The sequence below is a fragment of the Cyanistes caeruleus genome, chromosome 15, assembly GCF_971803275.1.
Source record: "Cyanistes caeruleus chromosome 15, bCyaCae1.hap1.1, whole genome shotgun sequence".
In the NCBI taxonomy this organism is placed as follows: Eukaryota; Metazoa; Chordata; class Aves; order Passeriformes; family Paridae; genus Cyanistes; species Cyanistes caeruleus.
Window position 1 is genome coordinate 5,441,877 of NC_141715.1, and position 15,115 is coordinate 5,456,991.

At 45.0% G+C, this 15,115-nt stretch overlaps 1 protein-coding gene across 1 annotated transcript; it reads right to left on the reverse strand.

Annotated features, from left to right (window-relative positions):
* Positions 1-725: 725 nt before the first annotated feature.
* On the reverse strand, positions 726-12,376 carry SAP30L (SAP30 like). The gene is made up of 4 exons (XM_023935758.2): positions 11,925-12,376; positions 10,003-10,125; positions 8,272-8,370; positions 726-6,334 (listed from the first exon to the last, which is right to left on the reverse strand). The coding sequence occupies exons 1-4, from the start codon at positions 12,108-12,110 to the stop codon at positions 6,206-6,208; spliced, it is 537 nt and encodes a 178-aa protein (XP_023791526.2). The 5' UTR covers positions 12,111-12,376; the 3' UTR covers positions 726-6,205.
* Between the last annotated feature and the right edge of the window lie 2,739 nt (positions 12,377-15,115).

Consider the following 15,115-nt stretch of genomic DNA (forward strand, 5'->3'; position numbering starts at 1 on the left):
CACTTGCTTCCTCAGTGCAGCAAAAAAGTGAGGCACCTTTGTCTGTAAGGCTGATGGTCAGGAGGAGTATCAGAGAAAGAAATAAAACAAAGCATTTCATGGGAAAAGATCTTGAATGCTGGGATGGTCCATGTCATTATTGCTCTGGAGCAGTGCCCACCTTGTCAGCTGGGCATGCAGGTTTGACTCTGGACAACAGGAGCTATAAATCATGCATGAAATGAAGCCAAAGATGTGCTTGAGAAAGGAGCAGAAGCACAGGGTTGAACTAGACATAAAGAAGATTCATTAGAAAGCGTGAATCAAATGAGAAGCTGCACTTGACAGACTCTTCATGATACAGGAGGGGAGGAATTCCCATCATAGAAAAGCTCAACACTCCCCAAAATGCAAGGGCACATGGCTCTTCAACAGCCTCCATCATTCTTGCAAGTTGTCTTTTCATTGCATTCAAAAAATTCCATGAATTGCACCCATGAAACCCACATGGATTTGCCAGAAAATAATCTCATCACCTGAGATTTCTGCTGCAGGCTTGGTATTCCCACTGAGCAGTGCCATTCGCTGCTCCATGTCTGCAGTGTTTTCAGCCCTGGGGAGGTGGGTGGGAAAAGGCAGTGAATCTGAGAAGCCTGGCACAAAACATCCACACAAACCAAAACTCCCTTGGCTCTGGAACCATCAGTGCTGAGGTCAGAAAGGCAAACAAGGGAATGTGGGCCTGGTTGCTAGATAGATCATTTATTAAAGTGAAATTCAGAATTTTATCTTTTTCAGACAGTACAGAGTTAAGTCTCATACACAGTGGAAGCAGGACATTTCCTACACCTCAGAGAAATGAGTTCTACAGTTTTTGCTATAAGTTACTAAGTTGCTTTAACAATACACAGCTATATTACACAGTTAAAAATACAAGGTGTCCAAAACATTTGGCATAAGATCAGCACAACACATGGAGGCCAGAAACAGAAGAGGGAACACAGTTTTCTCTCCCAGTAAGCCTGCCAAAAGACTCCAAACCATTCTGCAAGTTACCTGCTACCCACCTCTCCTGCAGCAGACTCTGTGGAGCAGAGGTTTGGGTAGGACAGGAGTAAACCCAGCCCTGGTGAGACTCAGGTAAGCCAGAGGCTCCTGGAGCCTGCTGATGTACAGGATGGCCTGCAGAGCTGCTTGCAAGGGAAGTTCAGGTTTAAGGCAGGAGCCTCCCCCTCTCCCCACACTTTGTTCAAGCATTAATTCATCCCAAACAGATGTGTTCACAAGCAAGTCAAAAACACGAGACCAGGGATAGCTGTGAAAAGTGCAAGGAGTATCTTACATCCTAATAGCTCATTTGCACTTTGAAAGTGGAAAATGAGAACTCCCTAACTTGATAAGCTAGAGACGGTTAAAGGGCATCAGTGACACGAGAAGTGAGGCATCAATAACATTCCTTTACCTTTGGGACTCTTCAGTCCTTACTCTGGGCAGCACAAGGACTCCTTTTGGAAGGGAGGCCACCTTGTTTTACCCACGTTTCTAAACTGTAGAGACAAAGTGACTCTAGTGCTCCAGGGAAGTCCAACTATCTGGGAACCTAAACAAACAGTCCCTCAGCAGACCCCTCCTCTCCCCTCCAACCACAGTTCCTGCTGAAGATCTCCCATTGGTATTTACATTTGGCTCAACCAAAAGATGTAAAGTGCACAGCTCGCCCTCCTCCCCCTCTCATAAAACATCCATCACAAGAGCTGAGGCAGAACAAATCTCCCTCCACGCTGCTGCTGCTGCTGTGGAAGTGTGTTTTGTTCAGTCTCCCTGTGGGCCATGTCCTGTTCATCCTCCCTGTGCCATCATGACCCGCATGAAAACTCCCATTTACTGTAGATTATTTTGGCTCTTGTGTTCAAAGCCTCTCTGAACCCAGCCTGCACTTTAGACTCACTTGAAATTCCAGGCTTGATGTGTTCTGGTCAATTTTTACACCCCTGGGGTATCTAGTGGTTTACAGCCACATTTCTAAGGAAAACTGGGACACCAGAATAGTGGAGAGAAGTGGTACAAAGCTCTGCTTTTCTCAGGCTGAGCATCTAAAGTGCCTGGCAAAAGAAATGTTGTTTCTTAATGCAATAGTTTACTTCAGGTTGATATACAATAATCTTTCAGATTATAAAATATTGAAAACTGCATTCTAACAGAGCCTCCTTGGATGTGTTTGCACTTTTCAGCCATCAGGTTGCTACTGACTCGAGTCTTTGCATGCTACCAACTCCCCTGAGTTGAGCTCAAGCCAATAACTACCAGCAATGATTTCTTCTTCTTCCCTTGAAGTGAGCAGAGGGTCAGCATACAGGATGAAATTAAACCCAGAAGAGATGTTTCTGCATTATTTGGATTGCATACTAATGGCTTTGGATCTATTCAGAACTCTAATTAAGTTAATGGAACTCTGCAATGAGAATTGAGCTAGGCTATGGAATTGCATTAGGCTATATAATGGCTGGAGACCTTCAGAGACAATTCCTCTGCCCCATGGTGAATGTCACCTATGCAGGCTTGTAAGAAATAAGCTTCCACTATTATAAATAGAAGATGACATCTGGTCATCCTCCATGCCCCCAAGGCTTGTGCTCCATGGTTCAAAGCTAGACAGAATTTAAGGCCCATCTGTGAAAAGCAAAATGCAAAATGCAAAAAAAATATCATACCAGCCAAAGCGATTTGGGTCTTACACCTTTCCAACAAGTCCCTTCTGAAAGTGCTGAGAAAATGTCCCACCTCATGGCTTCACAAGTGTGAGGTTCAAACACATTTACTTTGACATTTAAAATAAAAAGTTGGAAAGTCTTTTTTTTTGTTTTTTTTTACTTGGCATGCAGCATAAGGAATCAAACACACAGCACGGTATCGTACACAACGACAATTGCATTGTTGCGTTTTCTGGTTATTAGACACTAAATGCTTTTCAAGAATCACAGGCACCCTGAACATGGATATTGCTACTGAATTGACGTGTGGTTTCAGTTCATAGCACGGGAGCCAGCAAGTGGCTGACCCTTCCATCAAGACCATCAGCTTTCTGTTGCTCAAGGTGTTTTGCTCTAGCTAAGTTGAGAACAAGGTAATAAGGCATTTGCAAGGGGTTTATAAGGCCATGGGGTCTGACAGCCAAAGATTCTTCTGTTTCTTTGGTGTCTTGCCTCCAAGCTTTCCACCTTATAAACAACTGCTAATGGCTGGTAAACATCTCTTCATCATCACACTTCACTAAGAATTTTTTTTTTCAAAAAAGTATAATTGCTTTAGAAGTGAAACCAACAAGGATCACATTTAACATCAATTGACTATTTCAGGAAAAAAAGAAAAGAAAAGTTTCCTGGATACCACCTCGGCGCAAAAGCATTCCAGTGAATACACCTGAACAGATGGAACCTGCCACCATATTTCCTTGAAAAGAATCATTTTGCTGCTGGCTACTAAAACACCCCAACAGATTTATTTACTCTTAAAAATTAAACAAAATAAAATACAACCACAAAAAAAGTAAATCCCAAACAAACTACATTTTTACAGTTTTGGTCTAGAATCACAGAATCACAGAATCAATTAGGTTGGAAAAGACCTCTGAGATCATCGAGTCCAACCTATGACCAAACACCACTGTGTCAATTAGACCATGGCACCAAGTGCCAGTCTTTCCTTAAAACACCTCCAGGGACAGTGACTCCACCACCTCCCTGGGCAGCCCATTCCCTTATTTAATCACCCTTTCTGTGAAGAAATTCCTCCAAATGTCCAACCTAAACCTTCCTGGTGCAGCTTGAGGCAATTTCCCTTTGTCCTGTTGCTGGCTGCCTGGGAGAAGAGGCCAACCCCCACCTGGCTCCACCCTCCTGTCAGGGAGTTGCAGAGAATAAGAAGGTGTACCCTGAACCTCCTCTTCTCCAGGCTGAGCAACCCCAGCTCCCTCAGCCATTCCTCACAGGACTTGTGCTCCAGATCCTTCACCAGCTTTATTTCCCTTCTCTGGACCTGCTCCAGCACCTCAATGTCCTTCCTGAATTGAGGAGACCAGAACTGAACACCGCACTTGCGGTGTTGCCTCACCAGTGCCCAGTACGGGGGAAAAATCACTATGAGGCATAACCCTCTCAACTCAGAAACTCATTTTCCCTTGGTAACATCCTCTGATTACATGAGCACGTGGAAGGTTAACATGCAGTCAGAGAATGTACCCGTCTAACCATCTGCCCTGAATGAGAAAAGCCAGATCACGTTGACTGATGTGGGAACTACTCCACCCTTTCAATAAGGAAAGGATCGGCACAAATAGGAAATTTTTAAACATTCATGAAATACCGACACAAGACATTCTCTCCTCATTCCTTGAACCTCTCTCTTGTATGATGTTCTAAAAATCCATATGGAATTGAACAAGGAAATGCTGAAACAATCACACTCCCCAGATGTCACAAATGGGACATGTACCATAACAGAGTATTTCTGCCTACGACACAGGACTTAAGACATGCTGAAGTTTGTTGAACATGTTTTTTGGAGTATTAGCAAACAATTCAGAGTGATGTGAACAACTTGCTTTAAACTGTGACTTCAATTTTAAAGAGACCCTGGGAGAGTTTCAACAAGAGCTTCACTAAGTGAACCCTTCATGCCTTACAAAACACAATGCAATACTAAGCTGAGACCATGACCAGTGTGTTTAGCTCTTAAACAAAGCTTCATCCAGTTCTGAAATAATAAAACCTGCCATTTACAAAATGCTAGCTGAAGTTTTCTACTGTTCATTTCGTTGCTTAAGGCTTGTTAAGAATATCCTCTCTATGTGGAGTCTTGGTCTTGTACCAGAATGGAGACACTGGTCAGGACAGCAAAGAAACAGAGCAGTGCTTTTAATCATGAGATCCCCTGAAGAGAATTTGAGGTCACTGGAGAACAGTCAGTCACAACCAACACTTTTAAAAGCTCCTTTTGCCAAAATAATCACTGTATTATCTGTAAGGACACCTCGGCTTTAAATAAAATCAGGGTGATCTCCTCCTACAGTGCCCTGTTAGGGAGCACCAGTGTGCCACCCTCACTCACACAGCTCTCATGAAAGCACATGTAATGTCTGTGAAACATTTGTGAAAGGTAAATGCTTTGATGCTTCTTACACATTGCAAAGGGAGATGAAATGTAATCATGAAATGCTCCAGTCAGATCACTGCCCTGGTTATGGTGACTCACCCATAAATCTGCTTTATACGAAACAGAGCCCCTGAATATACACAGCAGTTTTGTGACACCTGCTAAAGCTTCAGTATAAAATGCACATCACTTGTGACCGATACTGACCTGACACAGAAATTAAGAGACTGATGTCTCAAGCCATTGTTTTACCTACCATCACTGAAATATGCATAAATCAATTAAATAAGCACTTCTACCAACATGATCAGACACAGCAAATAGGTTGTGTTTGCCTTAATACCACATTCAGAGAAATGCAGGAATTTTTAAATGCCTACAGAAAATTTAATTAGTGAGTTCTTAAAAGAAATTAGAAAACAGACTGCAGAGAGTTGGTTGGCATCTGTGTCGGATGGGGTCATGAGGAAAAAATGGCAAAAAAACCCCATCAATTTCAGACTGGTCAAGTGTGTTCACTGGAGTAGATCTGGTGAGCTGGAGCATTTGTAGAAGTTTGGGACTTGAAGCACTGACTCAAGGCAAGACAGAGCATGTGTAGGTGAGCAGCAAGCTTCAGACAAACTTCTGACCCATGCACCTTGATAATGAATTTTATCTCTGCTGCTCTTCCAGTCCTGTACCAAGACAAACTGCATGGTGGTTTGTGATGCAGCCTGAATTCAGTGAAAAAAAATCCATCTGGCATTTGAATTGCACTGAGATGTAGATTTCCAGAAATGGTTTAAAACACCAAGTTGACAAACTCCACAGTTCTACAGGTTTATTTGGTTTCCCCATTATCCTCATTTCTTTATTCCAATATGACTTTGAAATGAGGGGAAGAAGTCTTCGGAAACATGCTGGGCACATGTTTTCAAATACTCCTCATAAGAATGTCTATATTTTTTTTCTGTCATCCAGACACTGCATTTAAAAAAAAATTTACAATATACTTTAACAGTTTTTATAAACCTAAAATGCACAATACCACATGTTCCTTCAAGGTGTCTCTTGTTCCAAGGCTTGTTAATCTTCAGTCAAGTTGCTTGCTGCCTTCTGATTTCTGGTCCAGCCTGCTCTTATTGTTCTTCACCATGTAGATGAAATATGCAAGTGTCTCCTTCTCATTCACTGGAATATTCCTGAAATGACGACTGACAGTCTAGAAGGACAACAGGTAAAGAGACAGAAATGCTGGAATTAAAAACTAGAAATAATCAGAACAGGGTTTCTCTTCACTTTCCAAAAACGATTTTATGGCCACTGAGCACATTATCCTTTGAGTGAAACATGCACCAATTCCAACTGTCAGTCCTCATTTACCTCCCTCTCTCTTTGCAGCTGGAATGTGTGTATGAACATAGCATAGCCTTGCTATGTCAGCAGGATTTGCAGCCAACCTACAAGAGGAATTTGGAAGCCAGAACGTCCTCCTGCCAAAGCAGCACAGCTTCTCCTCAGCGACATTTTTGTGCTGAGATTATCTGGAGAGCGAGTTTTCCCTGCACCTCTGTGTTTTAAAGGAGTGTCAGAAACACTGCAGCACTTCGCTGTGTGAATCAGGTGTAGCAAAGTTTTATCCAGAGCTATTTCCTCTGGACTCTTAAATCTTCACTGAAAGGAATATCAAGGAATTTGCAATGGGAGAGTTAGGGTTTAGTTAGGACTACCCCTCTCTGACAGCAGCATAAGCCCTGAAACATTAGCTGCTTTTTCCTCAGAAAGTGAATGTAGAAAACATGCTGGAGCTGGACAAGATCTACGTCTCACACAGAAGAAACTCTTTTTTTGGTACCTAACACAGATCTAGAATGGGATTTTGAAGCAGGTTGAGCAGTAAGTCACTCCAAGGAGATTCATGGAAGCTTGAGTTTTCCTTATGGTGGGGTAGCATGAGGAGTGTAAGAGCCTCAGGCAGCAGTGATTAAAGCATGGGAGCTGGATGAAGATCTGCCAGAGAGTCAAAGCTGCTTCACCTGGTTCACAGGAAATCTGGGAAGTGTGTGACAGCTTTAAGTTAGGCTCCCTTTATTTTCCGCCTGCGCAGTAATCGATCTTTTCTTTCCTCTTGGAAAGAAAATTACTCATGATAAATTCCTTTAACAGGCAGTCCTTCATGGCAGGAGACAGCTGACAGATATGAACTGGTTGGTTAAAACATGACAAATCAGGACTGCTAATGAGGAACCACCCCACCCTACTTCATTCAACTTATTCCTACATGCTCTACACTGTACATTCTCTATATTCTGTATATTCACTCCCTGGTTGACTCTGAAAGAAATACAGTGTCTTGCTGACTTTTTTGGTCTGTCAGGATTTTTTGTTCTTTGAAACAAAAGTAAAAGAAAACCAGACAGTTTTAGGCAGACAGTTGTGAAAGCCACAACTTTTATCAACCTCAGTACTGATGAGCAACTACTACAGATTTTTCAAGTTTAGAGGAGATTTTCCCCATAGCATGACTTCAGATCAAGTCAGGAAAGAGCAGAGCAGAAGCACAACAAGTACAACTTGCCCAAATACCAGAGATACAGAGAGTTCTTTCTGAACAAGTAGCCCATATGGTGAGAAAGCAGCAGAGGCCCTTAAGAAAAAAGCCTTTTATAATACAGGATCATCAGGACTAAGGAGGGAAATAAAAGAATCTGAATCCATGGACAGTGATGTTGCCTTTAATAATAAGCAATTCCAATCAGTTAGAGTGCCTGTGAGGAAAGAAAAACTAACAGGAGCACTTAGGGAGATGATTAGTGGGTTAAGTCTGAGTTTCAGCTGAGTAGCCATCCCCAGGAAACACCCAAAACTGGGTCCTGTTTCTGCTCCCTAAAGGGCACCAACTGGGACAATGAAAAGAGTGGGAAAAGAAGCAGAGACAAGCAAGTTACTAAAACAGGCTTTCAACAGCCAGTGTCTGTGCTTTCCAAGCCTGTCCCAGGTGAAATCAAGCAGGCAGCTTTCCTGCTGAAACCTCTCAGAGGGCACTCAGTCTGTACCAGTGAGTCACACAGGTGTGAGTGCCCACAGAATGTGCCCCTGAACAGAGCAGATAAAAAGTTTTCTTGTAACAGAGATAACACCACTGCTGTCATCACTTACTTCTGCAAGCTGAGCCTTGTTGAGTCCAGGCCTAGTCTGCAACTTATAATGTCTCTTGTAACGTCGCAGGGTGTTCACTTGGAGCTGGAACAAGTCAACCTGGAAGTGATAAAGGGAAGAGGGCATGAGCACTACCTTTAGCTTCTATGAATAGTTATTTTATCTAAAAATAACTACTTCTTCCTCAACAGGACTTCTCCTTGCTTGCATTCAGAACCACACTGGCTTGTCTTACTGACAAAGCTAAGTATATTTTGTATTTGTTAATGCTAAAGGACCAAAATAGCCTCAGGGAAATAGAAATTTTTGTTCTGGTTCACATGCTGTCAACAGAATTGCTGGCCAATTTCTGCTCTCAATTACACCTCTGCAACCTCCAAGCAAAGGGGAACCTTTTGTTCCCACAAGGTTTAAAAAGCTCACACATGAAATAACAATTTAGCAGGCACTGAACAAACGGCTTGTGACATAAAACAGAGTACAAAGATGAAATGAAATTCAAATACTTAAATAGGAAGTGCACAGTTTAAAAGCAAAGGGGGTGGTGGCAAGGTTACAGCAGGGAAGATGAAGATCATGTGGGAAATGCCAAGTTTCAAAGACAAAAGGAATCTCTGCTGAAAACTGAGAGGGAAATGACATGAAAACTGACACGGTACAGAGTTCCCTGTTCAGCTGGTGACGTGCATCCAGCAGGTTTCAGTCACCAAATACTCTGTGTGCTCTACAGCACCAACATTTTTAGATGCCAACTGGGTCTTCAGCAATCACCCTGGCAACTACTGCAAAGCTTGAACAGGAAAGTTTTGATGGAGAACCTTGTAGAATGGAAACATGAACAGTGATAACAAAAGGTCAGGTTATCTTAAAAAAACCCCAAAAAACAACATACCAAAAACTTGCTACTCTTTCAACACCTCCACACAGGAGGTGTGTGCACCAGCTTTGCACCAAGACAGCTTTGCAGGCAAAATCAATCTTGGTGGCTTTTTTTTTTTTTTTCCTTTCAGAAATAAAAGGCTTTTTGCCAATAGGGTTGGCATTTCCAGCAGAGGGCTCTGCTGACGTGGCCACGCTCTGCTTCTCTGAACATCACCTCTGCACAACTTTTGCCGTGTCAACAGTACCAGAAACATCACTGATGCAAGTGCAACACGCAGTGGCACAGAGAAGGGATTATTCTAGAGTTCTCTATCACAGAAAACTTCCCCCAGGCCTATATCCTGAAAATAAAAATGTGTCACAAACTATTTAAAGGTAGTTTTAAATAGTGCTAAGAAACATCATATATGCAAATAACTGGAGCAGCTCAATATTCCTGGGTATCAAATACCCAATCCAAGAGAGTGACCTATTGAATTTTGTAGTGTATTTGCAAAATACATGCTAAGTAACAAAGAATTATGTCAGGGCATCAGCCACTACCAAAAATAACCAATTTTTAGACTTAAAAAAAATTAGCATCAAATACAATTTTAACTCTGTATACATGAAGCTGTGCAGTTACCTTATCACACCTCTTTTTATAGAAAACTTTACATGGGCAAAGAATCCATACGGGAATGAAGAAAATTAGGACACCACACATTAAAAAAAATTCTTCCGGGAAAGTGAACGCAACTCCACAGCAGCTTCAATGGCATTGCAATTTAAATAGAAACATTTTCTGATATATGAGAACATCCAAGTGAAACTTCAACATGCTAAGAACTGGTAAAGCGGCCCACGAACCTCCGGAACATCCGTGTCGTGCTCAGGAGAATCACCTCCATCATCGCTCGTCTTCCTCTTCCTTTTGTTCCGAACACTTTGAATGAAGTTCTTGTGAAAATCACAAATATATAGATGTCTCACCTGAGAACCAGAAGTGGCGAAAAAGCAATCAAAAAAGATACTGTGAAACAGCATCCAACAGCAGCCACTTAAACACCTGCGTCAGGTGCACCCCTCCAGACTGTTGAGACTGACTGACATCAAGGAATTTCTGATCTTAAATCCCAGCCCTGATATCACACTCATTATTCAGAGATAACTTACCTTACAAAGACTAAAGGCAAAGAAAACAAAGAACTCAAGTTCCAGCTGAACTTGAACCTTTGCAGATAACATATTTGTTTTTTATGGCTGCAAACATATGTCAGGAAAAAAACGGATGATTGTCTGGAGGAAGTGCATTTATTTCAGGACTTACTAGAAGGTAACTACCAAAAAAATGCATTATTCTATTCCACTCTTCTGAACACTCCCGCTTGAATAGTACAGAAGATTATTAAGGCAAGTGTTTTAAAACCTTGACCAAATAAAATTTGGCCTTATCACCTCAATTAAAACAAACAAACCAAGTTTGCAGAATAGCCTCCTTCCTATTGCTTGTTCAGCCATGGAACCTCCCTTTTAAGAAATATTACCTTACTAGAGTTAGCAAAATAAAGGACTTCACATGATGAAAATTATTTGGTATCTGTAAGGCAAAATATCTTCAGATAACATAAGCACCCTACATCCAAAAATCACTCCATGCCGCCTGCTTTACACTTTCCCTTTGTTCTGACTGCATTAGTCTGACTTCCCCTTTTTGTTTCTAAAGCCTGGCATCTGTCAACAAAGACTCATTTCTAAAATGCAAGAAATTACTACGCCACTAGACAAATCTGCTGAGAACTACAACTGGGAGAAATACTCTATTTTTTAAGAATATGTTTCAAACTGAGTCACTTCTCCCGTGACACGATGCATTTTGGCTGTGTAGAAGGGACCCAACCAACTGGGGGAGCTGCCAAACAGACTGACTCAAAACTTCACCTTTTTTTTTTTTTTTTTCTTTTGCTTTGTTTTCAGTGGTTTTGATTTTTAAAGATCAGGCAAGAAAAGCGTGCAGACCTGAATTCCGTTAACGAAGTCACTTCCGAGAAATTGAGAAATTCCTTCTGTGATCTGCTCAGCTCTATTTCTCTGCTGGGCAAATAACCCGTTTCTATCTCGAGCTGACAGCTGTCACTTAATGTCATTAGGCAGCAAACCGGGCTGTTCTGTGTGCGAATAAACCCTGCTGAAGAGGCAGCACATCTCACTGCCAGCTCGATTTTTAACCTGCTTCACTACAACACCAATTCTTGCAAATTAAAGAAGTAACGTCAGTGCCGCCTGACTGAAGCAGCAACCACAGCGCTGTTTTCACCTGACAGCACCAGCCTTTCCAACCTGAAACCGCAATGGGAACAGCACTCCTGCCTCCGAAGCGCTGACAGCTCGCTCCTTTGCTTCCCTGCACAGCACCTGCCTCCCAAACACGGGGTTTAGTGCTTTAGCTTCGTTATGCTTCAGCAGGCGGACAGTGCCACGGGGAAAAGCCGGCTCCGCACCCGGGCAACAGCCGGGTCCACCCAGGCACGTCCTTCTCTTCCCGAGCGCTGCAAGGCTGAGGATGGGCAAAGGCGGTCCGGAGGCACCGTGTGTGCCGCACACAGCCCCGCAGCCCGCACCCTCAGCCCGCAGGGCCGACGCCAAGCCCCGCGGCCGCCCGGGAGCTCAACTCGCCGGGCGGATCCGCATCTCCCCGGAGGCACCGCAGTGCGGTGGCGGCTGGGGCCGGCCCGGCCGCCCCTCCGGGGGGCTCGGCGGCGCCCGGCAGCCCCGGCCGAGGCCTCACTCACACTTTTGTCGATGTCCAGCTTCAGCTTCTTCTGCGAGATGCTCTTCTGGATCCTCTTGCTGAAGGACGCGTTGCCGGCGGGGCGCACGCAGCGGTCCCCGTCGTCGATGAGGCAGCAGCTCTGGCCGTAAAAGGGGGCGGCGGGCGGCCCATCCCGGCTGTCCTCCTCGGTGCTGAACCCATTCATCGCCCACCTGCCCGCCCCTCACCCCGCGCGGGGAGCCGACAACCGGGGGACCAACCGGGGGACGAGCCGCCGTCACTACCGCGCCCTCGGGGGGACCCCGCCGCCCCCGCGGGGGCCCCCCACTAGGGCAGGGGAGGAGACCCCCCTCCTCCGCCGCCGCTCAGCGCTGCCCGCGGGGTCGGGCCGGGCCGGGCCCCCCAAGCGCCGCCGCCCGCGGGGAGCCGGGACCGCGCAGCGCTCGCACACACAAAACCGCCTCCCCGGCCGCGGAAGTCCCGCCCCCCGACTCGCAGGCGCGGCTTTGATTGGGCTGCGGGGCTGGAGGGGCGGAGCTCAGCGCGCCGCTCCGAGCTCCCATTGGCCGGAAGAGCTGCCAGTCCGCCGCCGCCGCCCGGCCCCCGCAGCCGGAAGGTCGCCGTGAGGGGCGCGCGGAGGGAGCGGCGGCTCGGCCCCCCCGGAGCCTGAGGGGAGCCGGCCGCTCCCTGCGCTGCTCAGCAGGTGCCGGGCTGGGACCGCCCGCAGGATGCGGGAGCCGTCCGGCCCCGCCGGCCTTCGGGCTTCCCCTGCTGCCGAGACGCGCACGGGACAGCCGCATGCAGCCGCGGACCGCGGGTTCCTCCAGCCGCCCGCAGCTGCACCGGCACCGCTCCTGTGACGGACCTGAGCCCGTAACAGAGCCGGAGCTGCGGCTCTCACCCGGCCCTCGTACAAAACTCAGGGTGGCACAGCCCCAAATGCCTCTTCTTGGGTCGTCACTCGGGCTGGAGTTCCTGGCTGAAATGTAATTTTTTTTTATTTTTTTTTATTTTTTTTAATGTTATAAAAAATAGAGGATTTAGATTTCTTCCCCCAATTACCAAACAGGGATAGTGAAAAGATGGGACCTGGAGAAGTGTTTCCTCAAAGCAATGTAACTTTAAGCTTCGCAAATTGTATCTTCAGGGAAAAAAAAAGTAAAAAAGAACCCTGAAATAGCAAAAAAAAACCCCACTTCAACCCCAAAATCTCCCCCAAAAATATAAAAGGGGAGAAAAAAAGGAGGCGGCAAGGGGGGGTGGCGGGCAGCAAATAATGAAATTCCTTCTGATCTGTGAAGAAAAGATGTAACTTCTGGAAATGGTGTGACTTCTGTAATACCAGACAGCAAGTGCTGTTGTCAGAGGTTCCTGAGCAGCTATAAAAGGAAAAGGATTTCATCTTCCTGAAGAAAGGAGTTCCTGCTCAGAAAGAAGAAAGGTTCTATAGACTAAAATGACTTCAAAGCCTGAAATCCTGCATGTGGAACAATGTGCGCAAGCACTGGGTGAACTGTGCTGAATCACACGAAATACCTTCCTAAGAAAGACACTCCTTGAAGCCCTTAAAGGTCATCAGCTCAGGCTGCTCCACACAGCAACCAGTTCTGCATGCTCTGCACAGGACAACAGAGAAAACTCAAAATCTATATTTTCCAAGCACTCCTTACAATACCAAATGAGCCTCAGAATAAATCTAGAGGGCAGAGACTTAATACTCATCATCAGCTCCGCCTCTTCTCTTGGCTTTTTCTGCGGGTGCCCTGGGGCAATTAGTAATTTGTGTTTGTGCATGTGCCCAGCAGAGAACCACAGTGCACCCTCCTGGGTACACGCTCCCTGGAGCCGGCCTTTCTCACGGGAGGCTGGTGGAAACTAATGACTTTACCCACAGACCAAACAAGCAGTTAGCAAAGAGGTTTTAAACAGAGTAAAACACTACGGCTTATAAAAGCCCCAGGCCAAACTGATTGGAATCTGCCTGCCTGAAGTAATACCCTCCTGGCAAAGCCATACGGATATTCCCTTGTTTTGGGAAAAGGGAAAACACCAAGAGGCCGACAGAGATCTCAGAGCTGCTGATAACAAGCTTTCTGGCTTTATCTTAACATTAGCAATAAAAATCAAATGGCTGGCTGAGGAAATCTTGCAGAAGGATTATCTTGACACTCAGGAAGCCAAAACCACAGACTGTAGGGACAGATGAAATAACAGCAAGCAAGGAGATAAAAGGGAACATAGCCCTAACAAGCAGAACTTCTTCCTGTCCCCTTGAGGAGGAGATTGTGCAGGTGCTCCCTGACTATATTTTGGGAAGAAAGAGGCACCTTAAGTGTCAGAACAGGTTGGTACTGACCATCAGATTGTATTTCATCTTGCGCTGCAACCTCTCATCCCTGCAGATAAAAAGGTTTTAAGGCCTTTTGCAATGCTCACTAGAAGGAAAAACCCAGGTTTTGTCACTGTCTGTTTGCTAACTCAATGCTAATTACCTCCTGCTCAGGTTAACAGGATGACACCTTTTTTCAGTCTTTCAAAATAAAAAAAAAAAAAAAATGCATGGAGGTGTTTTTATAATTGGAGTTTATTTCAGCATATTTATCCTCATGGGAACCTCCAGATTTCACAGTCTGCTAGTCTGGAACAAGCTTGCTGCAAAATAAACTGCCTCATGGAGACATTCTTTATTAGGTATCTATCACTAACCTGATCCAATAATTCTTTGTGGGAGCTGCAATGAAGTGAGAAACAATGTTTCATAAACCCATCAGTACCCAGGCAGTTTTAGTGCCTCTGAAGCAGTAATAGCCTGGCCATCCAAGTCAGCCTCTAATCAAATTAGGGGAGCCTGTGCAGGCCTGTAAATCTCACCTGGAGCAGCACTACCCTCTAAAGACAAGTCAGTGGTGTAGCTGTCATCTGGAACTTACTATTTTAATGGAGCCATTCAGGGGGCTCAGGACAGAAATACTTCTCTCTCAGCGGTTTGAGATGTCCTGGGAAGAAGGTTTTTTTAAACTTTTCATCAGCAGAAATCAGACCATTTCCTTTTGCAGTACCTTGGAGAGGCCAATGAAAACACTGCTCTGGCACCTTCCTCCAGACTCCCACTCTCCTCAGCACTTTTCTAGGGTGGCACATATTGAACCTGCTAAAACGCTTAAACTGTCACAGCTTTTGGCACATACTTACCCTGGGCAACGTTCCAGT

Excerpts from the sequence above, each read along its gene's own strand:
- SAP30L (XM_023935758.2), bottom strand. The coding sequence starts at position 12,110 with ATGAATGGGTTCAGCACCGAGGAGGACAGCCGGGATGGGCCGCCCGCC. Across the intron at positions 10,126-11,924 it reads AGCTGGACATCGACAAAAGT|GTGAGACATCTATATATTTG; the intron begins GTGAGTGAGGCC and ends TCTGGTTCTCAG. Across the intron at positions 6,335-8,271 it reads ACAAGGCTCAGCTTGCAGAA|ACTGTCAGTCGTCATTTCAG; the intron begins GTAAGTGATGAC and ends TTGTCCTTCTAG.